This window comes from Sebastes umbrosus, chromosome 1, assembly GCF_015220745.1.
Source record: "Sebastes umbrosus isolate fSebUmb1 chromosome 1, fSebUmb1.pri, whole genome shotgun sequence".
In the NCBI taxonomy this organism is placed as follows: domain Eukaryota; kingdom Metazoa; phylum Chordata; class Actinopteri; order Perciformes; family Sebastidae; genus Sebastes; species Sebastes umbrosus.
In genome coordinates this window covers 26574127-26601531 of record NC_051269.1, presented here as the reverse complement: position 1 = coordinate 26601531, position 27405 = coordinate 26574127, and the positions used below count along the sequence as shown (strand labels likewise).

General features: G+C 40.8%; 1 protein-coding gene across 2 annotated transcripts in view; it reads left to right on the top strand.

Annotated features, from left to right (window-relative positions):
• The window catches only part of LOC119484317 (potassium voltage-gated channel subfamily B member 1-like), a 48454-nt gene extending 24776 nt beyond the window's left edge, over positions 1-23678 (top strand). For both annotated transcript variants that reach the window (XM_037763174.1, XM_037763095.1), the window contains one exon: positions 17717-23678. In XM_037763174.1, the coding sequence (XP_037619102.1) occupies positions 17717-19561 (1845 nt within the window). In that variant the 3' untranslated portion in view covers positions 19562-23678. The remainder of the gene's footprint in view (positions 1-17716) is intronic.
• The last annotated feature ends 3727 nt before the right edge of the window (positions 23679-27405 follow it).

Below are 27405 nucleotides of genomic sequence, written 5' to 3'. Positions count from 1 at the left end.
TTTTTGATCACCAGTGTGCAAATCCTGCTTCAGTCATTCACGCAGATCGCATGCAGCTGTCTGCTGTTGTTTACATTCGCCATATGTTGTCACAGACAGCTGGTCACGCTTTTCCGTCTCATTACAGTCCTACTGTCCACTCATATTACAGCGTGACTGAACGGCCCCAGTGGCCTCGACGTATACGTCAAAAAATGTCCCGTTCTCACATTTCACTGTCAACACAAACACACAATGTGATGTATAGTTACGTATAGTATGATCCCATCCTGCCCTCTTGTTAATGTTAGCCTGCATTGAAAGGCTCCATCACCACACTCAGTTGTAATGAAGGTTTTATTTTTGTAAGCTCAGAGCGATGTTCATTTTTTAAAGGTTACTCTAAACTGTTCTTGTTGTAAATGTCAGACTCTCAGTGTCTTTCTTAAACCATCTCACAGGAAGGCGTATAAATAGCACGATATTACAAGGACATTTCGCGTGTCATGAGGACGCATTTTTAGGCTTTTCGCACGTCATTTGTACACCACGCAACAAAACTACGTAACGTCTACAATTATAGGTTAAGGCAATAAAACCACTTAGTAAGGTTTAGGCAATAAAATGATTTTGTTAGGTTAAGAAAAAACCTCAAGGTTGGGCTTAAAATTAGTACGTAAATTAAGTAAATTATGTATGGAAACAAAATAACACGTGACAAATGTCACTAAAAACATGTCCCTAACGTCACTAACTTAACTTACAAAACAAATTACCAAATTGTAGTGGGACTGCTCTTGCTGACTCCAAGAAAAACATCATTTGTAGGGCTGTCCTCTACCAAAGAAATTCTCAGGCGACCAACACTCATATGATTTTGACGACAAATCGATTAGTTGATTTAATCGACAGATCTGTAAAACTGAGTTTCTCCACAAAGAGTCCCATAAAAGCATCACATCTTTTGTTTACCAGAGATGTGCTCATAAGTTTCTGGGATGCAGTCAGTACAGACTACATGGTGTACAAATGACACGCCAAAAGCAAGAAAGGCGTTCTCATTGAACGCTAAATGCCTTGTGCATTATTGTGTCATTCATACACCTTTTCTTACTTACTTACTTGGTCAAGTTGTAGGACATAAAGCTAATTGTGTTTTATTACTCTATTTCAGAAGGTTATTATTTTTAGTTTAGTTTAGTTTTAAACATCTCATTGAGGTGTTTAAGAAAATAGGTCACCTCTGAAGTTTCTTTTTCTGCCTGTTGCCTGAGGGCCCTTTAGAGCCTGTACATCCCAGCTGCATACATTATACACTATACGCGCTCCACTTCAAACATCTCTTTTCTCTTGGACTCTTTCTGCATTATGTATCTCTGACCTCGCTTTACCACTGAGGATGACAAGTGTCTCAGAGTGCCGTGGCCTCCAGAGTACAGTGCAGTCGGACAGAAATGAGCAGGGCCGGGAGACATTTGACACTGATGTAGGAGACATCAGGCTGGAGACTGTACTGTACCGGTCAGGCAGGACATTTGGTTGGTTTGCCCTTCCACTCCCACTGAATCATTTAAGAGGAGACTCAGTGCACAGCGGGTGTTTCACTTCTACAGAATGAAAAATAGATGGTTTTAAGTTACACTTAGCATCTGTGTCAAGTGTGTAAGAGGAATATTCTTAGATTTGATTTGCATGGTGTTTCTGAAGAAAACAAGCAACAGATCTTGAAGGACTGAATTCAAAAGTTGCCGTGCTGTTACACAGAGTTTGGATATGTAGTGCTGTCTCAGCTGGATGCTTAATTCTCCACGGGGGCACAAGTGCTTTTAAAACAAGACTGTAGGGCCATTTTCTGTCTCTGTGCATTCGGTTTTCTCATCACAGACTTTTATACGAAGCTGACGACGCTGAATGGAGCACATTGTGCGTGTGTCGACTGACGTTACGACTTGCTGTCATCCGACGCTTAAACAGAAATATCTTCCCCGTTCAGACAGAGAGGGATGTGAGCGACACGAGCATTAAGCCAGATGTGTGAGGGAAAAGGCACAGAAGGAGATTCTGCCAGACATCCGGTGGTGCAGCACTTTTCTATAATTGCAACCTGGTGAATTTGTCGTCATGGCGACACTGAGTGGTGGGCCTGACGCACTGGGACCAGTTAAGATCAATTTAGTTTTGTTGCATTAGCAATTTCACGGGTACATACAGACAGCTGGAACATGACAGACGAGAGTTTCTCTGCTGCAATGATGGAAATGTCCGAAAAGCTCAAGAAAGAACGTTGAAGGCTGCTGCTGAGTGCGGATCGACTTAAATCAAGGGATGTAAGTTCACCTGTAAAATGACAATTCGTCAGAGGACAGGTGACACAGTAGTCAGCTGTCATTTTGACAAAAAAGTTTGATATTTTGGGAACTTTTCTGCTGGGGGTTAAATGAGAAGATTGATACCACTACAGCTACAGCCGCAGCAGCCAGTTAGCTTAGCATAAAGACTGGAAACATCTTCTTTGTTTAATCCTCCAAGAAACTGCTGTTAACACTAATGTTTTTGTACAGATAAAACAGACAGAACCAGGCTAGCTATTTCCCCTTTTTCCAGTCAGCTAACTGTATCCTGGCTGTAGCTCAAAGACTGTATACAAGAATTGGACATAGTCACAATGACGTCACCCATTGGTTTGTGGAATGCCATTTTGAAGCCTCGAGTTCGGCATTTTGTCCGTCAGCTTCTATATTTTTTGCAACCAGAAGTGACATGAAAGGGTGGAGGCGATGTACAACGCTGAATAAGACATTTTTTGGCGACCAAAATGTTATAATTAACTTTCATGAACTGAAAACACACTGTGAAAGGGTTAAAGTTCTACGACGAAAACACGGACAACTCTGTGTTTGGTGAGGGCTTGACCCCAGCTAGTGTAAAGAGAAAAACATGTATTGGTAGCACTGTATGTTGCTCTAATGTTAGTAGGATGAGGTAGAAAGTAAAATCTGGATTCACACTTCAAGAAATCTGGATTAATACGCATTATATACATGTTCTCTTGCACAAACTTTTGATTTTTTTTGCACTATGTAATATTTGAGAGAAAATGCTACACCTAAGAGAAAACTTGGTCATGGTGTGCAGCATGAAATAGAACATATTAGTTAAAAAAATTCAGAAAAGTAGAGAAATATTGCAGATGAGGACAAACCATAGACTTTATAAGAAGTGGACGTAGTCACCGTGACGTCACCCATTGGTTTGTGGGCTGCCGTTTTAAAGCTTAGAGTTTGGCACTTTGACCGTCATCTTGGTTTTTGGCCATCGCCATATTATTTAGCATACCCTGCTTTATGGTCTGTTTGACTCTAAATGGGACCATAATTTACTAAATGAACATCATGCTGTATTGAAGAAGACTTGAAACTAGCGATTGAGACCATAAACTCATGTTTACAATGTTTACTGAGGTAATAAATCAAGTGAGAAGTAAGCTCATTTTCTCATAGACTTCTATACAATCAGACTTCTTTTTGCAACCAGAGGAGTCGCCCCCTGCTGGCTATTAGAAAGAATGCAAGTTTAAAGCATATCGGCATTGGCTTCACTTTTCAGACCCGGAGGTTGCCCACTGCTGTAGCTTCATACTGTATTTGCCAAACAGTTTAGCATATTTCCCATTCTCATTTATCATTGTTTGAGCTCAATTTAGCCAGGTTAGCTGTTTCATCCCATTTTATGATAAGATATGCTAAACTAAGCTCCTCGCTGTAACTGGATATTTAATGAATAGACGAGCGCACTATTGATCTTCTCATCCAACTCTTGGCAAGAAAGTGAATAAGCGTATTTCCCAAAATGTCAAACCATTCCTCTAAAGTACTGCACAGTACCTTATCATGTGATTACACGTGAGCATCAGACTTCCCAGTCTTGAATGTCATCAAATGTCTAGCTCTGAAACTGATATGGCGTCATATAGGATTATGGGCAGCGAGCAGGCTTCTCCTGTTTCAGGTGGTGTTCACTGGAAGCAGCCCAGGTAACTCTCTCCACTCAGCGCCGACACCCAATCAGGTCACAGAAACCCAGTGACATCTGCACTTTATGGTAAACACTGAACAGGGCCGCAGCACCACAGTAGCAGGTCACTGGAGATGGGAAATTTAGTGAACGTTACTTAGTTGTCAGCAGACACCAGATCAGTAAAGGCATCTGTGTCTCGGCACGGGGCTCGTATCAGGCTTCAGGTCGGGGATCCTACTGTACCATACGATGAGGCTTTGCACTTTGTAGCCATGGAGATGGCGTGGCGGGTAAACAGCAGAGCTTGACAACAGAAAAAGAGATATTCCTCTTCATCATAAGGGTGTAATGATGACTAGTCTAATGTTACTGGACGTGCAAAGCTTTCACTGGAAGTTACTCAATCATTTGCTTTCATTCATTCATCCTCAGAAATCACTTTCTCTGAAGGAGGTCATGAACTTCCTCGTCTGACGTAATCTCCTGACCTCTGTTTGCAACCCGGTCATAATCTGCATTAAAGCTAGTAGTGTCTTAAACCACCGCTTCCTGTCTGTCTCCTGATGTTGATTACTTGCTCTAATTGCAATTAAACCTGCCTTGACTAGACTGATTGACATATTATTCACGCCACCGAAACCTGCCGTCTTTCTCGACCGGTACTCATCCTGTTGCGTAATGCACACACCAGCATGCCCATATGATAAAAGATGAAAAATAAAACAATGATTTTGTTGTGCACTGTGCTGCCAAATGGTCCATTTTCACAGAGCTGGGGGTGATTCAGCATTATATATTTTATTCTTTGTTCTCTCTAAATTCGCCTGCCAACACTGCTGAGCAAAGACCATAGCAACAAGAGACAGCTGGAGCTCCGGCCTGCACAAAACAAGTATCAAGAACAAAGACAGATTTTGAGAACTTGTCATTTTCAGCTGGGTGTGATGCGTCTTCGCTGTGATTGTGCTGTGAGCCGTGAGTCTTGCTGGTGTGCCGCATTTTCAGCACCCCACATAAAAACACCCACTGTATATCAGCAGAGTACATCTGAGGATCACAGATGCTATACTTCTTCCACTAGCAGGGCTCAGCCGTGCAGGTGGTGTTTTTTTTATGCAGCCTGAAGGAGACTCTCCCCGGTCGAGTGTCCCCACAGCAGGTTTATACAGACAGACAGACCGCCACATGCTGCGAGGAAGACCTCTGCCTCAGCAGAGAGTCCAGAGGGGGACGGCACACAGTTCATTAAAGATTCAGCTCATTTCACCTCATCTGAAACATTGTTGTTAGGATAGAAACAAGTGTGCTTTTTTGTATGAAACATTTTGTGATAAACGCTAACAAGTTTACCTCATCCATTCACTAAAAATGTAATGTCATTTAATGAAAAGTATATATTTAAATATGCATTATAAACACCACAAATTCATATAAGCCAAGTCCAGAATGCTACATATTCATTTTCAAACAATACTACAAAAAGTCCAAAAACAAAACCGTTCTCAACAAAATGTATAATTTGCTGACAAAACATATGCAGGCAAATAAATATGATCTTGCAACATCTAATACTGCCCCCACATTAGGAGAGGCTCTCTATTTGAACAGCACATGGTGCTGAAATGAAGTCCGATAAAGTTATGAGATGAATAACATAAAATTCTGAATTATAGATAATATAATTCGCTACACTTCCACCACGGCAACGGCGGCAGCCCCGACGGCGTTATCAGCTGTAACCGCTATAACCGCTGCATGAGCGCAGTGCAGAGTAGCGGTCCTGAGCTAGCCAGTGGGGAACGCTCACATGCACGAACATGCACTAAAAGCAGGAACGGCCAACTGGTGATGTCAACAAAGCAATTAGAAGCTCTGATTACAACACACACAGAGGGAGAGCGACTTCATCCTCTGCTCAGGTAGACGTTACTCCTCTACATCTTTACATAGACAATAGTTGTTGATGCTATATTAATGCTCTGGATATCGAATAGAGCACCTTTAAATAAATTAAAAGGAATGAACAAACAAAACATATTGAAAACGTATAATACTGGAGAAATCTGAATAAATACTGATTGAATCTATGTTGCCTTCTTTTCCAGGTTTTTGAGACAAAGTTAGCAAACTTCAACACGTCACATTGAACAGACATTCAAAGTATCTATGCACCAGATTATTTCATGGTTTTGTTGAGCCATATCATGGCAAATCATCAAGTATGTACAATTCCAATGTTGATGCAATGCATCAAAATCACTGTAGTTGCGAATCATTGACATATCCCAGATTGTGAAAAAAAATGAGTATCCAGAAAATAGTTAAATTCCGATTCTGACAAATCACACGTCTCCAATTTTGCCATATGTATCGATTATCAAAAACATTATCGATTTCTAATTATAGTTTACATGCAAAATTGCAAAATCAGACACCACTTTATTTCATTTACAAAGAGATGCACCCTCCCAGTGTGTGTGCCCTCTCAAAGTAACGCTATTGGATGATACAGAGACTGAGAAATGCAAAGACAGATCCCACTGTTATGATTGCATAATACAAAACAAAAATCTTACTCAGATTTTATACATAGGGTGGCATGTTCTTTATACTATGACAGTTTTCCTAAAATTAGATTAAAACAATTGCAATATATCATATATTGAACTGTAACCCCTCTATCATGATACGTATCGTATCGCCAGATTCTTGCCAATACACAGCCCTAATACCACTTATTATAAAATAAAACAAGTATAGATTGCATATTCATTCTATATTGTGATATATACTGTATGTATGATATATACATATAGACAAAATAAATAGAAATACATTTTATAATATACAGGAAAGTAGTAAGAACTTTATTTATGAAAACGTGTGAAGTCGATCGGATGAACGGTTGTCGAGGAAATCAAAGGACAGAGACTCTTTCCATTTCAGTTAGATATTCTACATATTTAACTGTATTACTGTAGATCTGCATATATGGAATGACATTTCCGCTGCAGAAGGGCTCAAACACCCAGAATACATTTTCAACACATGGACGGTGACAGCAGGAGGATGCAGAAGGATTTCTGGGAGATTTCTAGGGATCAGGGAACAATTCATAGTTGGAAATCAATAGTGTTACATCATGGTGGCGATGTGGATCTATAAGCCTCTTTTGCTCTGCCGGTAGAGAAGCTCCTGTCTGGTATTTTATCACTTAATAATCTTGGATCAGTCTTTCATTTCATGCTCCTTACAGGAATGACTCAGTGGTGGTAAGGGAGAGATCTACAGCAGCCCATAGTTTTGCTATTGAATTCTCCAAAATATTGTAAAGATAATCTTACACATGCAGGAGGGAATCGGTTCTTTTGATCTCGGCATATATTCTTTGATGTACACCTGATAACACAGATGTTTCAGGTGAACAGGCCGGTGGCGATAGAACAGATGTTTTATCAGGAGGGGGAACTGACTCTCAGCGCTGGTTTGTACATCGGCCACAGGGGAGCCATCTCTCATCTCACTTTCTCACTCTGTCACTTTCTTATTACGTCTTCATTTTTCACTGTGTCACCTCTGTTCCTTTTCTCATCCTCTCATCTTTTCTCTGTCATGAAAAAGAAAACGCATCCAGTTCCTCAGTGGACTCCCGCCAGCTCCAATGATGAGCTTGAGTGCAGTGAAAAGCAGTGATCCTTTACTTCAGTAGAAGTATCAGTACAACAATGTAAAAATACTCCACTGCAATAAGTTCAGAGGAAAAATCACTCTTTTTTGTAGTGTTACAAGCACAGACTGTATATAAGAAGTGGACGCAGACACCGTGACATCACCCATTAGTTTGTGGACTGTCGTTTTGAAACCTTGAGTTCAGCATTTTGGCCATTGTCATTTTGTTAAAGTTAAAGTTAAAGTTAAAGTTGTATGACGAAAACATGGACAACTCCCAGACCGGACAACGCCGTGGTAGCGACCTGTCAAACACAAGGTAGCCACGCCCTAAAGCATCCCCTGCTTTATGGTCTATTTGACTCTAAATGGGACCATAATTTACTAAATGAACATCATGCTGTATTGAAGAAGACTTGAAACTAGCGATTGAGACCATAAACTCATGTTTACAATGTTTACTGAGGTAATAAATCAAGTGAGAAGTAGGCTCATTTTCTCATAGACTTCTATACAATCAGACTTTTTGCAACCAGAGGAGTCGCCCCCTGCTGGCTGTTAGAAAGAATGCAAGTTTAAGGCACTTCCGCATTGGCTTCACTTTTCAGACACAGAGGTGACCCACTAGTTACAAGCCAAAAAGTTTGGGAACCACTGGCTTAATCTTAAACAATATGTTGTATTTTATAAGCTTATCATGAGTTTTTTAGGTAAAATCTTAAACTGAAAAGTAACTACAGCTCTCAGATAAGTTAAGTAGAAGGTAATTCCCTCTGAAATAAAGTGGAGTAGAAGTATAAAGTAATATAAACGACGTACCCGAAAATTGTACTTAAATATTGTACAATAATATATGAATAAATGTATTTACTTACTTTCATGTGATTCCAGTTGCAAAGACATGTACTGTACATGCACGCATTATTTATTTATTTTATTTGTATTCATTATTTGTTAATTTCAGGAACCCTTTATTGAATTATATTTATTCCCTAATTCTTAAAACAAACTAAAAATCATTCTTTGCAAATGCCAAAGAAGACAGACATCAATGCACACACAATGCTCAGCGTCTGTGTGCCTCATCATTTTAGTGCCACCTTCACACTTCTGAAAGGACACATCCTGTATGCGTATAGCCGCAAGCTCAGTCATCCATCTCCCCCTCTCCTCCTCAGCACACGGCACAGGTTAGACACATCCCTGCTATAGGCTCAGAGGTGGGACACAGAAGGTTGGCAGGCAAGGTGAGGCGAGGCAGATGAGGCAGAGGGCACATCTGTGTGGGACACAGGGGGTCTAGTCAATTTTGGAGAAGCTTTATCTGGTTTAGAAACAGATGGGAAAGTTGGACCGGGGGCAATCATTATGTAACTAGAAACTGTTCATTCCTTTTTTTAACGGGATTGTAATGTGAAGTCATAATAATTAAAAGACTCGTTATCATTACTCCTAATTGTTTATTGTTCCTCTGGTTGTCATCTTTTCACATCAATTTGATCTTTTTTAAGCTTTCTCATTTTGGGCATGACATGTGTGAACAATTTGTGTTAGGAAATAATACAATGCTTTACAAAACTAAAACTGAGTTAAGCTGAAATAAACACTTGTTACCCAACCCAGTATAGTATTTAAGAAAAAGAAGCATCAGTGAATGACGGCTAACCTCTCAGTGATCTCTCAAGAGTTTCTGCTCGCTCCCTGAAAAGCCTGCAGGAAATAATCGTTACTGCTGCCAATCTCTCTTGACTCAAATTGTTCAGTCTTTTATGCCATAATTTGGTATTAGTAGTAGTAGTAACTAGTATTAACAGTAAAGACTGTTGCTTGTTGTTTTAAAAGGTTAAAGTCCCTACTCATCTCAACTCATGCTGCCTGGACTGTTTAAAATTATTTTATTTAACACTATTTTTACCCTTGCGCCTCACTAGGGACATTTTTGGCTTTTGATTTCTTTTTTGGTATTTTGGAAGTTCAACCTCAGCTCCTATAAAAAGTCTATAATAAACTGTGTAGCCAAAATACTCAGACCCTTAAGGACAAAAATGTCCCCATTGAAACCTATTACATTATCCACTGCCATTACAGCATAAAACCATGCACTCTATCATATCAGGCTTTCAATCTAGAGCCCCCAGATTGAGCCATTTTCTCTAAAAAGTGTTCTGAGAGAAAACTAAACTTCTGCACCTCATCATGGCTCTGTTTTCAGGCTTTAAAAAATCTAGCCCGTGACGGGAGACCTTGACCAATCACAGGTCATTTCAGAGAGAGAGTGTTCCTATTGGCTGTGCTCCGGCTGGTGGACGGAGATCCTCAACAGATCTCAACATGGCTGTCGGGTTAAACAGTACACTCAAGATATTTCTGAAAACATTTGAGGTGAGAAATAGGTATTACAGTAACAGAATATTGATTCATATCTGATCAGCGCTGCCTAATTTGACCGTTTGATCCGAGTTTGAGAGTGATTGACAGCTGTTCAGAGACTGCAGACTCCAGCTCGGCTCTGATTGGTTGTTTTCCTCCGGTCTGTGAAATCTTGCAGATGCCATTAGGAGCACCAGAGGACACCGGAGGACACAGAGGCACATGATTTATTTCAGATTATCGGTCTCATGCACTACTGTCAGGATATAGAGACCGTTTTATAAAAAATAACTTGTTTTAATCATATTTGCTCCGTTTTTACCTACTGCAGCTTTAATTGATCCTTCTAGTATTGTTTTGTGTAGCTAAAGCCTGATGTAGCCTATTTATTTGTGCCAATAGACCTCCATTATTGTTCAAAAATGATTGAAAACACATCCCCGAGCATCTTTGTTGCACTGGGTGACATGCGCCTTCATTAATGTGAAAATCGGCACTGTAGTTTATTTTGCGTTGAACCATCGATACTCCCAACATTCACTAGAGCACCAAATCACCAGCTGAAAATAGTCCCCAACAAATACTACTACTCTGGGTAATGTTTGCTAAAACCTACAGTGCCCAAAACCTACTGTTTTAGGAAATCACTGAGCCTTTTGAAAAATAAAACTATATATTTGCATCCCATTTTGAAAGAAATTCAGTAGGAACTAATAGACTTGAGGGCTGAGTACTGCAGACAGGTTGGGGAAGTCAGACAGTATTGAGGCAGACAAACACATAGCTGACAAAAATACAGAATACTGTCAGCCTTATCCTTTAGCACCACTAAAACTACATAAAGGGAAACAAGAGGGGGAAACTGTATGCTAACTAAGGTGTTAACTGTCATTAATTTATATAAGAGGGCAGCAGGTGAGTTCTACTGCACCGCGGTCTCCGTCTGGAACTTTCCAAGAAGGTTATCATGACCCCGGGGAGGAAGTGTTTACAGCTGAGGGCTTCTACAGTATTCTCCACTTTGTTTACTGGAAGCGTAAATTCATACATCTTTTCCATTGAAGCTAAAAACAAAAACACTGACACCGTATCCCACAGAGGGAACTACAGCAGACTCTGTAGGAGGAAGGGTCAGCTGTCAGCGCAGAGCCATGAAATATTTATTGGCAAATCACAGAAGTAGTACAATAAGAGGATTAGAGATGCCACCTTGCACTCAACATGCCCACAGAAAATAAAGTGAGTGAGTCACTGGGTGACATAATCCCTCCATTGATTCAGCTCACGGTGGTGAAAAGGGCAAATCCAGTTACGATGAGGAGGGACGAGAAGTGAATAAACATTTCACACATGCATGACGCAATGGAAAGGCCTAAATACCAGAAGGAGAAATGTCTTCTGGCAATTACAATGCCACTTTGTTCATCGTGTCGTCTGTTCTCAGAGCCAAATGTCAGTGCGTGTCTTGTATTTCTGTTTTCATTCATTCCTTACACGCCTCCAGTCTTTATGTGACTCTCCTCTTTTTGTCCTGGCTGCTGTCTCATCTCTTCCTGCCGGTCTCTCCTGACTTCGCTGTCTCAAAATATTTCAATGTGTAAATCTCGGACTCGTAGAAATTATGATCATCGCTCCCAAAATACACCGGGTCGGTTTTGTGATATTGGACTGTATGTCAATATCTGTGTGAACCCGTTGACTCTAACAGCAAAAGGACTGATTCTAGTTTGACTGTATTTTAGCAACAAATTCTTTTTTTTCCCAGCAAAACAGTGGACACTAATAATATCAGCCGATCACTCACTGGAGTTATTTTGAGTTATTTATTTTGAGTTATTTTGAGAGTGAGGATGTGATCCTAACAGTGCTGGAGTTGATGTAGTAAATAATAGAAAAGTAAGCCAATGAGTGGGACTGACACAGCCCACAGGGGAGGCTCAGAGGGGAGAGCAGGTTGTCCACCAATCGGAAGGTCGGTGGTTCGATCCCCGGCTGTTCCGGGTCACATGTCGATGTGTCCTTGAGCAAGACACTTATCCCCAAATTGCTCCCGAAGGCTTAGCCATCGGTGTGTGAATGAGTATTTAGATTAGATCCTGATGGGCAAAGTTGGCACCTTAGCAGCCTCTGCCATCAGTGTATGAATGAGTGAATGCTGACATGTAGTGTAAAGCGCTTTGAGTGGTTGAAAGACTAGAAAAGCACTATATAAATGCCATTACAAGTCCATTTGCCATTTGACTAATGGTGGACTAATGCTAGTGCTGTAGGCACATGTCTGTTGTGAGCTTGACGGGGTCATGGGTGAGGTCAAAGACAGAAACTGTGTATTTAGCCACATTATGACAAAAATGGGATTTGGCAATGTCTGGCAGTCCGTTGAGGTGATTCTTAATATGGGGTTCGGGATCCGGGGCACTCTGCCAAAGGGTCCGCGAAAAAATTTGCTATAAATTACTAAATTATGCTGTATCATTAAAAAGTGCATATCTACAGATGGGGACAATTTGCGCTAATAAAACAAGCATATTGTGTCCATAACTCCCACCCACATTAGCTTTGGGCCAATAGAGACTCTGATATGATTGTGATTGTGACAGTAAGCTCATTATTTTTAAGTTGAAGCACTTCCTGACAGTCAGCTTTAGACTGGTAAGTTTAAATATCTGGATGTATTAGGACTATGCCAGTCTTACTAGTGTTAATTTTCTGAAAGCCTTTAAGATCAATTACTTGAAATGTGGCTAAGAATTCTGTCAAGTTGAGTCCAAATACATCCAATGATCCAATGGCATCTAAGAGTACTAATAGTAGTAAGCATTTGTTTAATCACTATTACAATAAAGTCCCTGGCCTCAAAACGTTTGAGAACCCCTGCGTTAGTCCACCACTTTGGTCCAGATTGAAATATCTCAACGTCTATTGGATGGCCTGCCGTGAAACTGTGGTACATTCAGGGTCCCCAGAGGAAGCATCCTTCTGCCTTTGGTGATCCCCTGACTTTTCTTCTACGCCACCATCAGATTACCATTTGTCTATACAACTATTGGATGAATTGCCATGAAAATTGGTGCAGAAAACCTGTTAAAAATCATGGAACGAGCGCAACCTGGCTACAATTGTTGAAGTCCTAATCCTGTTGGGACGCTCTTTGAGGAACCTCCTGTTGTGCTCATAGAAACTCTCCTTCCCCTGTCTATCCCTCCTTTGATCGAGCATGAGGCAGAACTAACCTTGTGTGGAGAAAGCAGTTGTGAAAACTAGGCTACACCTCTCCGGCCCAGCGAGCGCCAACTCGTGCACACCTTTTCCAGGACAGAAAAGCTTGCACTCCAGGAGGATATTAAATATTCAATCCATGTGCCTCCTGGGCTGTGGGCAAGGGAGACTTGGGGCTAATTACTGAGCTGGGAGTGAATATGTGTGTGTGATTGTGTGTGTGTATATTATGCATGTGGGTTTGTTTGTTATAGATGAGTGTATGTCGAAGTAGCAGCAGTCTTGGTCAGATTCATCTTCCATTTATGCAAAGAGGAAGTGGGATGGGCTGGCCTCTCAACCTCAGGGCTCCTCATTAAGAGCTAATGAGGTAACACAACTATTACTATAACCCTCTTTAACAGCACATCTGTGTCTTAATATCCCCGCTGCATTGTGAAATATACTAACTCAAATGTATTTGAGCTTAATTGCCTTTATACGCACTGCAAGAATAGACTTTTCTCTTTCTGCTCTGCTCTGTCTGACATACATATTCAATTTCCTCATTTGTGAAACAGTGTCACCCCTGCCCGCATACACGAATCACACATAGACACGCACATCACATTGACTAACCAAGGAAACTCACAAGTTTCAAAGCTCAGACTGGGTTTGCCACATTCCCTCTGTGTCACAGATTTGTCACCTCGTCCTCGGCCGACGCTTCTTTCTCTCACTGTATCTGTCCTATATCTCTGTGGTGAGATCACATCCTTAATCTCCCCTCTGGTTGACACCAGTTTGGAGTACTCCCGGGGAGGGAGGGGAGAAGGTGAGTAAGAGAGAGGGAGGTGGAGCTTGTCACGCATCGGTTGTTCCTCACACACGCAATTGTCTTTTGTATTCAGCGTGATTCATTAGCGACACTCAGGCCTGGTCAGTGCGTCCAGATTAGATTAGTGTTGATCTGATGAGTGCGGTTTCCACTGGACAGTCCATTTAAGACCTGAGGCTCAGTAGCCGATGCCTCTTTGTCTTTAGAAATGTTGCTACTAAATCAATGGTGCAATTTCCTTTTCCAACCTGTCCAGACTGATAATCTGACCTCCACGTCCTCAACTTTACTGATGGAAATGTTAGTAACAAGTCATCTACCTCTAATGGGTCGTATTCAAGAGTTTTCATCCATCACTTTGGTCTAAAGGGATACAGACTGGGGAGGCAGGCTATTTCAGGGAATGCGCTGATAGAGTTTACATTTTTTTGTCTGCCCTTTAAAAGGAACAGTGTGTAACATTTTGGGACTCTATTAACAGAAATTGAATATAATATTCATAACAATGTTTTCATTAGAGTATAATGACCGGAAACTAAGAGTCGTTGTGTTTTCGTTAGCTTAGAATGAGCCCTTCATATCTCTTCACAGAGTCCGCCATGTTGCTCCACCGTGTTTCTACAGTAGCCCAGAATGGACAAACCAAACACTGGCTCTAGAGAGAGTCTTTCATGTTTTTGCGTTACCTGAAGGCCACCGTAGTTCTCCGACACGCTTATGAAACTGCGGTAATGTGGATGGCGTCTGAGCGAGGTAAATGCCGTTACCATGGTTTTGCACTTGGCGTCTCACGTTACCGCGGTCTCGGAAAGGGAGGAGTAAGCGAAGGGGTACTCAGTTGGTTGCAATCTGCAACCACATCACTAGATGCCGTCAAATTCTAAACACTGTACGTTTAATTCGCTCTCACAGCTGAACTATTTGGCAGCTGAAGTTGAAAGGCCTTCACTCAAGTCTTTCTCCTACCTCTCTCTCACCTCCACCCACGCAGGACGTCTCTGCCTTTAGTCCCGCTCTCCTCAAAGGCCAAGGTAGATGTACAAGCAGTCACCTGTCACGATTAATTAAAGCTTATGGCCACTGATTGGTGCCAGGGAATAATCCTGCTCACCACTGGCCTGGGACACAGCATCCAGAGTGACCTTGTGTTGGATTGTAAACTGACTCTGGGACAGGAATAATAAGTGTGCCACACCTACACACCCACAACTGTGCAGCCTTCCTAATCCCCAGCACTGTGACTAGACCCTATTGTACTCAGCAGATTATATCATTAGTAGGTGGCTCAGTGCCTCAGAGGTTTCCAGTAGTGTGTCATGCAGGCTCACTGACCATGCATGGTGTGCTTTGTAAAGCAAGTAATACATTGTGCTCTTCTTGTAGCCTTGGGCATTGAAGGATTGAAGCAGACTGTATAGAAATGGAGAGATGGTGAAGTGTGGCAGGGGTTTTAAAAAATGTATCAACACAATCTCAAACTCTCTCGTCTCCCTCCTTCACTGTCTCTCTCTGTAATGCAAATGTCAAGGCTTGACATAGAGAAAGAATAAAAAAAATATCTGCCCCAGAGATCACATTAGCTCTGACCCCATTTCTTTTGAAATGCTGACATGACATTTCATGAATACTTGGGAGAAAGTAGCCAGAAAGTTAAATGGGCCGTGAACGAATATCATCAGAAAATGCCATCGCTAGTTGGGATATTTTAGTCGGTTCTGAAATGCAATTTAGTGTCACAAATGGAACCGCACCGGTTTGACATGGTCAAATGGAGTTTCTCACGGGACTGACCTTCTTCCTCCAACATCGTTAAAGCACTATTTCACTTTGATGGAGCGTTTTAACTTTCAGCATGTAGTTCAGGGGCAACTGCTAACTTTAGCTCCAATGGTCTCGGTCACATTCAGGCCTTTAATATACCTTTCAACATTGCAAATTGCAAAGAGGCAAAATGAGTGATGCATGCTGTAGAAATACCACCAGGATCTACTTTTCCTTGTTTGTTGTGATAGTTGTCAAAAAGAAAGCTTAAAGTGCTGTGCCAACTACATGTTCAAGGTAATGAGAAGGACCCTCACACAAACAAAACATGTGGCTTCAGAGTTTTTGCATATTCAGTGCAGTCTTTTAATTTTTAAGCATTTTAATCGCTTCATTCCAGGCGACCATTATCAGTGCAGCGATGTACTGATTACCAAGCGTTTGCTGCTTGTTTCACAAAGATTAAAAGACTGGATTGAACAGGCAATTAGTCTGACGCCATCCACATTTTGTTAATATGCATATGCTAATAAGTTCTTTTCACCTGACCAAAACAACGTCAAACTTTATAAAGTGAGTTGTTTTTCAAAGTGACCCTCAAGAGAACTTTATTAACTACAAATTACCAAAAAAGACTACGTGTCTGCAGCCATGCTGGCAGCTCTGTGAGGCTGCACATAGGCAGGCTGTTCTCATACACCGTTTGTAGCTATACATACGAAGAAGAATGTCACTGTAATTTGTATATATCTTACAAAATCAATTTGTATGTACTCGACGTAATTGTGAGCTAGGAAGTATAAAGAGCAACAAACACTGCATAAGGAGGAGGTCGGGGTGGATAGGTTGGTCAAGAAACACTGGACTTTCGCCCAGGAGACTGGTGTTCACACCCCACGTGAAACCAGAAATCAACGATGATTTATTTGTAACGTAACTTGCATACTTAAGTAACGTCACTTCTGTAGTTACTTTAACCCAAACCACGATCTAATCCTAAACCTAACTAAATAGTTTTGTTGCCGCAACCTAACCAAGTTGTTTTCTGTGAAGATGGAAGTTTATTCTGAAAAGACTGGAGCGGAAATTGACATGCTGGACATTCGTAGGAAAACTCAAGAAAAATGAGGAATAACTTTTTGCAAGATATCTTACGAAACATGCTAACATGCTTACAGTGATAATGCTAACATGCTGATGTTTAGCAGGTAATCATTACCATGTTCCTAGCCTGCTAGCATGCTAACATTTGCTAATTAGCATTAAACACAAAGTACAGCTGAGGCTGATGGGGATGTCATTAGTTTTACAGGTTTTTGGTCAGTTTTTGGTTTGTGCAATAAAAGTTAATTAAAAGATTTTGACCTGATGATGGCGTTAGATGAAAAATCAGGGAATCACCAAAGTCTGTAGAGGATTCATCCTCTGAGGACCTTGAATATATGCACAAAATTTCATGATAATATAAAAAAAAATTAAAAATCGTAGTTTATGTTGCTGTTTTTTGTGAGGTAAAAATGCTCTTCAAATATGTAGGATTCCTAATTATCAATTATTTTTCATAATCTGAGCACGGTGGGCAGAGAGACAATTTGTGCAGGAAGTCAGTTTGGCATTAGGCATTTCAATTACGAGAACTTGGGATCTTCTTAACAATACAATACAATACAATACAATACAATACGTGTTTGCTTTTGGCCCTTGGCCCACCATTAAGTTTCAGTTTTGGCCCCCCAAGGGAAAAGGTTTGGGCGCCCCTGGTATAGATCGACCGACATTGCTATCCCTAAAATGGGTATACAGCACTGGGGTATATTCCTCAGACATTATTGTGTATTCTTCAGTATTTTTCACCGTTGTTTTCTTCTGTGTTTTGTTTTCCAGATCCTGGCAGTCATCTCCATCCTCTTCATTGTGTTGTCCACCATTGCCTTGTCTCTGAACACCCTTCCAGAGCTGCAGGACGTGGATGAGTTTGGTCAATCCACAGACAACCCGCAACTGGCCCACGTGGAAGCTGTGTGTATCGCCTGGTTCACCATGGAGTACCTGCTTCGCTTCCTCTCTTCCCCCAACAAGTGGAAGTTCTTTAAGGGTCCTCTGAATATCATCGACCTGCTGGCCATCTTGCCCTACTACGTCACCATCTTCCTGACAGAATCCAACAAGAGCGTGCTGCAATTTCAGAACGTCCGCCGCGTGGTTCAGATTTTCCGGATCATGCGGATCTTGCGTATTTTGAAGCTGGCTCGTCACTCCACAGGTCTCCAGTCTCTGGGTTTCACTCTCAGGAGGAGCTACAATGAGCTGGGCCTGCTGATCCTTTTCTTGGCCATGGGCATCATGATCTTCTCCAGTCTGGTGTTCTTCGCCGAAAAGGATGAAGAGGACACCAAGTTCAAAAGCATCCCAGCTTCTTTCTGGTGGGCTACCATTACCATGACAACAGTAGGCTATGGCGATATCTACCCAAAAACTCTACTGGGAAAGATAGTTGGGGGTTTGTGCTGCATCGCCGGAGTACTGGTGATTGCCCTGCCTATCCCCATCATCGTGAATAACTTCTCTGAGTTCTACAAAGAGCAGAAGAGGCAGGAGAAAGCCGTCAAAAGAAGGGAGGCTCTGGAGAGGGCTAAGAGAAACGGTAGCATTGTTTCTATGAACATGAAAGATGCATTTGGCCGCAGTGTAGAGCTCATGGATATAATGGTGGAAAATACCGATGAAAAGACGGAGAAGATGCACGATAATCATGTGTCTCCTTGTCTGCCGAAAGGGACACCCAAACTCAAGTCATATTTGAGCCCCAGCAGCCCCAGTAGGACACTCGAATCAAGCTACCAAGAACAGGCCAAGCCCTCGAGCAGCCCTCAGCATCTTAGCGCACAGAAACTGGAGGTGATGTACAACAAGATGGCCAACGCTCAGTCACAACCCGACCTTGACAGCAAGGAAAAGGGGCCGCCGTCCAAAGCGGTTAGGCAGAAAGTTGAATTAGAGATGGGAAGTATTCCCGCTGAAGCCATCACAAGCAAAGCAGGAACGATTACAGACATGAGGAGCATGTCCAGCATTGACAGCTTCATCAGCTGTGCCACCGATTTCCCTGAGAGCTCTCGCTTTTCCCTCAGCCCGCCAGGTAGGGTCAGCACCAACCCCAGCCTGGAACCCACCTTGGAGAATGAGCACGAAGGGTCCCAGGGCACCAATACACCCCTGACAGGAAGAGGCGCCAAACCCAGCCCGCATTCTGACAGTCCCAAGGCTGTGCGCATCAACAACCCGATCAGAAGCCACTCACTCAAGGTCAACTTCAGAGCTAGGGAGGATTCAGGGACGGGGGCCCTCTCGGACAGCTCGTCGGTCCAGAGCCCCGAAGTGTCCGTCTACACAACTGCCAGAAGCACGACACCCAGCAAGAGCCCGGAGAATTTACTGCCCAGCAGCCTCTTCACATTCCACGATGCATCCATCAATAAATTCATTGATGCCGACACAGATGAGGAGGAGCACCTGCATGACGGTTCAGGCACCAACCCATCCCAAAGACTCATGGAAAGAGTCAGCCCAATGTTTGGCCATCACTCCAGCTTCCAGCAAGGGCCCAACCACATGGAGGGCCTGCAGGGGAAGCTGGGGAACAGCGTGCTGCCACTAGAAGGGCAGGAGAACCACGTGGCTCAGGAGCTGCAGCCACTTCAGGGAGAGCCGAGTCACTCTAACGCTTAAAAGTTACAATAAGGGAGAGGCCACAGAGGAAACAGACAGGAGAGGAGGAAGCAGAACTATAAGAAGCACAGTGAACTCAGCAAAACTGAACATCCCCAAAAAATATGAAAGGCACTGAAAACATTTGCAGGAACATTTGAAGAATTGTAATGCGAAATGCTTCTGCCATGAAAATAGTTGTGGACAATGGGAAAGTGTGTTTTTGCTCTCGAACTTTTTCCTACCAAGGACTCCTGAATTAATTAATTTCGCAGAGGACTCTGATCTAAGAGGTTTTAAAAAAATGGCAAGGAATGCCCGTCTGGTAGTTTTTACTATTTATACATTTGCCCAGATCATCGTATAATAATTACAGCCTAGTTGTAAGAGTATAAGATATTGTTTTTATAAGCAAAAACCTATTTTTCTGACATCCCTGGATAAAGCCACTATAGCACAAGCTGTCCAATCAGTAGCAAACCACAAAGAGGATTGACACATGGCACTACAAAATGGGAAACTCCTTCAGCTTTAGTTCAAACTATGTTGCTGTGTGAAGAGGGAACTTGCATTTTTCTTTGTTATCGGTGTATAATTATGGCATTACAAAGGCAACAGTGTGTTTTGGAAATGTATAGTTTGCTTCCTTTAACTTCCTTCCTCAAAACTGGCCTTAGTTTATGTTGTCACTCGTGTTTTATGTTTGTGTGAGTGAGGAAGAGAGACATAGACAGCACATACATACTGTATATATATATATATATATAGCATATTTATTATTATGTAGCGTTCTTGATCTCTCAAGTGTGAACTTGAGGAGAATCAAGTATTTCAGACTTTAGTGTCTATATTTTTTACTGCACAGAATAGACAACACACAGAGAGACACTGTGAGGCTGCATCCATCGATTACTTTCTTGTTCCCATTGTGCCCGACTGTTGGCAAGAGAGAGCACCTTAACATGATAATTATTTTTATTATGAACACAGAAAAAAACCCTCTTTATTCTTGTTTGTATTGGTGTTTGTATTGGTGTAATCAGAGTTTGAATCTGGAGAAAATCGAAAAGTCTTATGTGTTATTTCAAAGTGTTCTCAAAAGGTGTTTCAAAGGAGTCATCAACTACTGTAGCTAATAATCTGAACTTCACTATAGCTGGAAAAACAGCACTGAAAATCAATGAGATTTTCTATGTTGAACCTCCAGTTTTGTAGGAGTGTGAGTATTGTACGTGTACAACTACAAAAATAGAATATTACAAGGAAAACACATTTATTGTACAAGGTAAAGAATGAAATCAATTTATATTTTTAAAGATATTTTCTAAACGAACGGACTCGTAGACAAATATATTGTGCTAATCCCGTAGTTTTGCATTTCGATAAGTGTACTGCATTATTTTGATGGAGTTGCATTTGTTAGACAATATACTGTAGTAGAGGAATTTGTATTGTTTGCGAGTTTGTCTCCTCGTAAATGTCTGTCCCTCTATCCTTTGTGCAATGTGAAGAACCAAAGAATTGTTCTTTCTTTACAGATGATGGTATGTTTTACTGTTTTATCTAAAAAAAAATGTAAGAAAGTTAAGCATTCCTTTTCTAAATCTGACATATTTCAGGGAGCCATACTTGCTCGTTCGGTACAAACATGTAAGCAGATGAGAGGACCGGCCTCTGAAGAGGAAAGCTGTTGACAGGGAATGAAAAGAGAGGATAGACGGCACTTTATTTTTAATCCATTTCGAAAAGCTAATTTGATTATTTACACACTGTGGATCTTGGCAAGTGGTTCGCTTCCAGAGATCCAAAACATCACGCTCATACGAGTTCACATGACATCTCTTACAAACATAAAGCCACCTCGCAGCTATACGTACAGCTCAGGCACACAAACTGCATGGAGGAGGTACCTTGTGTGTCTGCAGGCCGCTTTAGCTACACCAAATATCCTGCATCCTGCTTTTTCTGTATGCATCCGACCTGGGTGGTGATCATCTGGTGCTCTCATGCTCTTTGCTACATTACTCATGCAAGCATGGTTTTACAGCGTTATTAACTTTACAACATAACATCCAGGCATGCTACAAAGCATCTATTTTTAATCTTTTACGCTTACAGAAATAGAAGTATTTACGCTGTATGGTTGTTTGCAATCATTAGACATAATATGAGTTAGGTATTTCCGTGCCTTTGCTTTTAACAGACACCTGCCCCGCACTCTGAATCTATCACTGTTTAATGGAGCCCAAATGACAATTAAACAAACTGTACAGCAAATAAACACATAGAGAACTGGGTCATTATGCTGTCAGGCTGCTATATTAGATACCCACACTCCTCCCTCTAATGTCTCTCCTGTACACCTACCCAACATTTACATGAAAAAGGCCCAATCCACCAAAACAAACTCACCCAGCAGAGTGAACGGCCCACTGTTTCCATGGTGATGGTTGAGATGACTGGATGGCTGGCATTTGATGCAAGCCTTAAAGTCCTTAAAGACTCTAATAACATATTGCAAATATACACAGTGTTTACATTCGGTTCATGAATTCACTCAATCCGTCATTCATCTCTTTTCTTCCTCGTCACCTGTGGCTTCAAAAATGATATAAACAGCTAACTCGATTGTGGACCTTTAACACCTCTCAGCAAATTATAAAAGAACAGGCAACCTATGCTTGAAACTAAGGTGCTGTTGCTATGACGTGTATGTTCACTTCACCCCTGTGAAGGGAGTAAGTGTGAAATGTGAATGGAATAGGAACAAGCGGTGTGTGACAGAGAGAGCTGTGCGGCCTGATTACAACTGACGTCCCCAACGATTGGCTGTAGCACTCGGCTCCTTCACTTCATGTCCAGCTTCAGCCCAAATCTTCAACACAGACAAGATGATCATTCTCATGCTCTTTCAAAGCATTCCCTCAGACAAGACAATCGGCATCACGCTCTGTCATTGAGAAAGTTACACACACACACACGTGCACTCAGGTGTGTTTTTTCCATTACAAGCACTGTGTGCTGGAGTCTTTTGTGCAGAATGACAATGCAGAAATGGCAGCTGGGTTGAGGCATCCTTTTGAGGATGTGTTCATTTCTGGGATTCTATAAATACCTTCCTGGGCATGCAGAGGGAGGGTCTGGGCCAGAAGGAAAAGGCTCAGTTACAGCTGTGTCTTTGGTTGTGATGGTGTCATGGAGGAACAAACTTTGTAACAGAAGACTCTGATGAAAGGGGGGGGGCTACGGAGGTTTACGAGAAACTGTACAAACAGTCACTGGTGTGTGGGATTTGTTACAGTCCAGCCCTCAACGCTGCATGGTAATGGTATAAAACTGTCAAACTGACAAAAGGCCGTATGACTTTCTCTACTGAAGGCATTAGAAACACAAGATAAAAAGGGAGGGTGTCTTACACAGTGCAGATTCATTACCATTCATCACACAACAGTCAGACATGCAGTAAATACTGATAAACCTTTGGAGTTGAGCCTCTCGTCCTAGTGGACTTACTTCCAAACAAGCCATAGTCTATTTAAATGGGTACAACTCTTTCCTCTGTTGGATGAATGTTAACAATGTCCTTATTGCTTTTTATATCTTTTTTTTTTCTTGTTTTTCTGAACTGCACTTTATTGATTTTTCTGTATTAATCTCTGCTTTCTAGTAACCATGCAAATAAACAATGTCAACATACGAAGGTTCAAATACAATTTTCAAAAGCACAAGTCAATAATAATAATAATAATAATGTCAATAAGTATCATTTTCTTTAAGCACAACACGCCACACTAGAGGTTTAAGCCAAATACAGACACGTAATTTAATGGTCAGAATCTTCCCCCTTCTTCAGGGAATTAATCACCTCTGTTCAACTCACACAGGTCGGTACGCTGCCCTCGCTGTGTGTGGGGAGATGGTTGTTTTGTAAAGTTTCATACTTTGTACCAGTTGACTTTGTAGAATATTATCTTTGTGGGTTCCTGTTGTTCAACGCATGTAGCGCTATTAAACTTTGACACACAGAACTTGTAAATATCATCTAAGCAGCTGTAGGACAATGTCTATATGATCAGCAATTTTGAAGCAATTTTCTCCTTTTACTGACTGATGCTTAATAAAAGAAAATAATCCAGTGCTGGTGCCTCACTTTATTAACAGTAATGTGTTGTTATAAAACAATAAACACTGAATACACACAAGAGGAATGTCATGCGAGAGAGCGAGCAGTGAGATTGTGCAACGACTGAGCTTATGGTTTGTGGATGGAAACTATCTTATACAACAGCACCCTCCAGTGTTTTGTTCAGTATTCAATAAAAACTAATATATATATAAGTACTCACTACAAACAATGAAACATGAATAATTCATTTTAAGGGCTCCGGCAAAAAAATTTTTTGCATTATCAATTACACTATTGATTATTTTACCAAGAAAATGTAAAACAAATACTGAAAAATGTCCATCACCACCATTTCCCAGAGCCCAGAGGGACATTTTAAAATGTCTTGTTTTGACCGAGCAACAGTCAAAAACAAAGAAAAGACAAAGAAAATGTCCAGTTATATAAAACAGAGAGAAGCAGCAAACACATTTAGCAAGCTGGAGCCTGCAAATGTTTTGCATTTTTGCTTAATAAATGACTTAAATGATTTTTTCTGTCGATCGTCTATAACTAATTAATGTTGCAATTCCGTCAAAATGCGCTAAAACGGAGCGTTTCAGACGGAGGGTAAATACAGGTATATTCAGGCAGACAGTATTAGGAAAATAAAGGGTTTTTTTAACATTACAGCATGTAAACACGTTCTAGTAGAAACCCAAAATACAAGTATGAACCTGAAAATGAGCACGATATGGGACCTTTAAGATTACTCCAAACTGGGTCATGTTGTAAGAGAAGAAGTCTATATTTGTGGAGTTGGAGCCCAGCCAATCATGATAGATTATGAGTTGTGTCACAAACAAATTAACAGGTGTCCGGAGCGGCACCCTTAGGTGTCACCTGTCTGCACATGGAGCTCTGCTGCCCTCTTGCGGCTGCAGACACTCCTGCAGCTTCTTCTCTGCTGCAGCTGCTGGTTTATCTCCTTTCCTCTGCTCCATTCTCACAGTTTATAGCGACTTTCTCATGTGACTTTTGTTTTTTTACTCTGTAACGGATGCGACTTTAAATGTAACGAAGTACAAAAGGCTACTTCTGATAAATAGTAGACCTTCTTAAGTAAAAGTAAAATTACTGATTTTTCACTTTAAAACTTAGAGAATCTTATTAGATGGGGGTCAGTTATCTATTTCGGATTGTTGGCATGTAAAGGTTTGTAATTGGCTGATGCGGTCAATATCAGAGAAATTATGAAGAAAAAATTGTTGCACTGGCCTGGGTCGGGAAACTCTGTGTTGGTGATGTTGATGTAAAAAAACAGGTGCTTTTCAATAAAAATCAGTGACTGTCCAGCTTACTTTGATAGGAAGTCCTTGGTATAGAAAGGCAGTCTGGAAAACATCCGAGGCACTCTGATTGTGAATGAAAAATCCTTTATTAAGACAATTTTTGGTGTTATGCATGTCTTAATAAAGGATTTTTAATTCACAATCAGAGTGGCTCTGATGTTACAGATTCACATTTTTTCTTGTGCAACCATACGTCACGCTACGTCATGACCAAAGTTTTGAAGAGGATTACATCACAGTCATTACCAGTCACAACTTTAGGCTTTTCACAAGACACACACAGTCTTAACATCTACGAGGAACAATCTCTATCTGCAGCATAAACTTAAACAAAACCACTAAAGTCTGGGTCACAAGTACAGTCAAATGTTATAATACAATAAGATTAGATGTATAATATTACCTACAGGAGAAAAAAAGAGTACTTGCATAATGTGAGTTTATGAAGCATGCTATTAGAGATTTGTGCACATGTGCTAAGAAGTTTATCACCTTAACATTTTACTCCAAGTTGGATAATCCGCCTCACATCATGGATCAGGAATAACTTTCTATAACACATGAAAGGAATGTCGACGTAAGAGGTGACCGGATAAATTCCTAAAAATATACTTGTGTGAAAGTAGTTTACTGTTAATTGTGGCTGGGGTAAAGATCTTATATAAAAGTCAACACTGCTCAGAGTAAAAGTTGATTTACTTTTTTACATAAGACAACATTATTTGTGATCTTTTCCAGGCTACTCTAACTAAAAATTACAGGACTGTCGTCGATTAAAATATTTAATCGCGATGAATCGCATGTTTGTCCATAGTTAGTCGCAAATTAATCTCACATTCTTTATCTGTTCAAAATGTACCTTAAAGGGAGATTTGTCAAGTATCTAATACTCTTATCAACATGGGAGTGGTCAGATATGCTTGCTTTATGCAAATGGATGTACATATTTATTTTTAGAAATCGATTAACAACACAAAACAATGACAAATATTGTCCAGAAACCCTCACAGGTACTGCATTTAGCATAAGAAATATGCTCAAATCATAACATGGCAAACTGCAGCCCAACATGCAACAACAGCTGTCAGTGTGTCAGTGTGCTGACTTGACTATGAACCCATTTTCATTCACATATCATGAGGTCAGAGGTCAAGGGACCCATTTGAAAAAGTTAGCCTCCGTTGCGACACTAGTATGACATGGTTGCTACCAATGGATTCCCTAGGTTTTCTAGTTTCGTATGATACCAGCATCTTCAATCGCGTTAACGTTGACAGTCCTACTAAAAACATGTTTCTAAGTGCAAAAACTGAAATCCTCTTCTCAGATGACTTACCAAGAGCTGTAAATGCATTACCCAAATCAAAATATAAGTATAAGACATCATTTCTTAAAAATAAATTCTCATAAAACATTTAAGAAAGGAGAATGTAAGTGAGTATAAACACTGAGACTGTGAGTATAAAGGATAAAAAATAAAAAAAAAAACGTATTGAAATTTCACACGATAAACAAATGTGCTCTTTGGATCCAGGTTGGTTACAGGTACAAAAAATATGTAAAGTCTTTATTTAAATACAAAGCTATGACAGTGACAACTATGTTTAGTTACATCCACCTCTAAGTGACACTAAGCACAGGACATACCTTTGAACAGAGTCCTTTGTTCATTTGTTTCTCCTCACTATGTTTTGACCTTTAAATACCAGACACCACTCTGATAATAATTAGAGGCTGGTTTTGTCTGACTTGGTGTCCACTGTGTATTGTCTCAGCAGAGTCATAGAAAAAACAAGAGGTACTGCATTCTTTTAACTTCACTGCCCAAGGTCATATAGTTCTTCATTTTTCCAATTCATTTGTAAATATATATTATATTTTTTCCTATATCTTAAAACTACTAGCATGCTCATGTGTGCAAGTAAAAGTTACATATCACTGCAATAATTCCTCACATCCATACTGGTTGTGATGGAGGATTACGTCCACACGTCCTTTGAGAAAAATATATTGTACAACTCAAGTGTGTAAATTACAAACTTTACAAACATCCAAGGGAACATTTTTCCATTGTGTTTGGGAATGTAAAAGGTTCTGGGAAGAGGTAAAATATATGATGGAAGATATTTTATCAATACAATTAACTATGGAGCCCACGCTTTTGTTATTATGGTGCTATCCAAAAGAACATAACACAAGGACGAGAGAGCAAATCTTTTTAGATCTATGTATGTCTGTTACAAGAAAAGCAGAGGATAGCACTTTCATGGAAAAATGTAAATAGACCACGTATTGGTAAATGACTAAAAGTACTGTCTGCATGTATATCCTCATAAAAAATCACCTCTTCTATTAAAGGGACTGTTTGTAACTTTTTACACGTATAAATCTACCGAGTCGGGATCCCA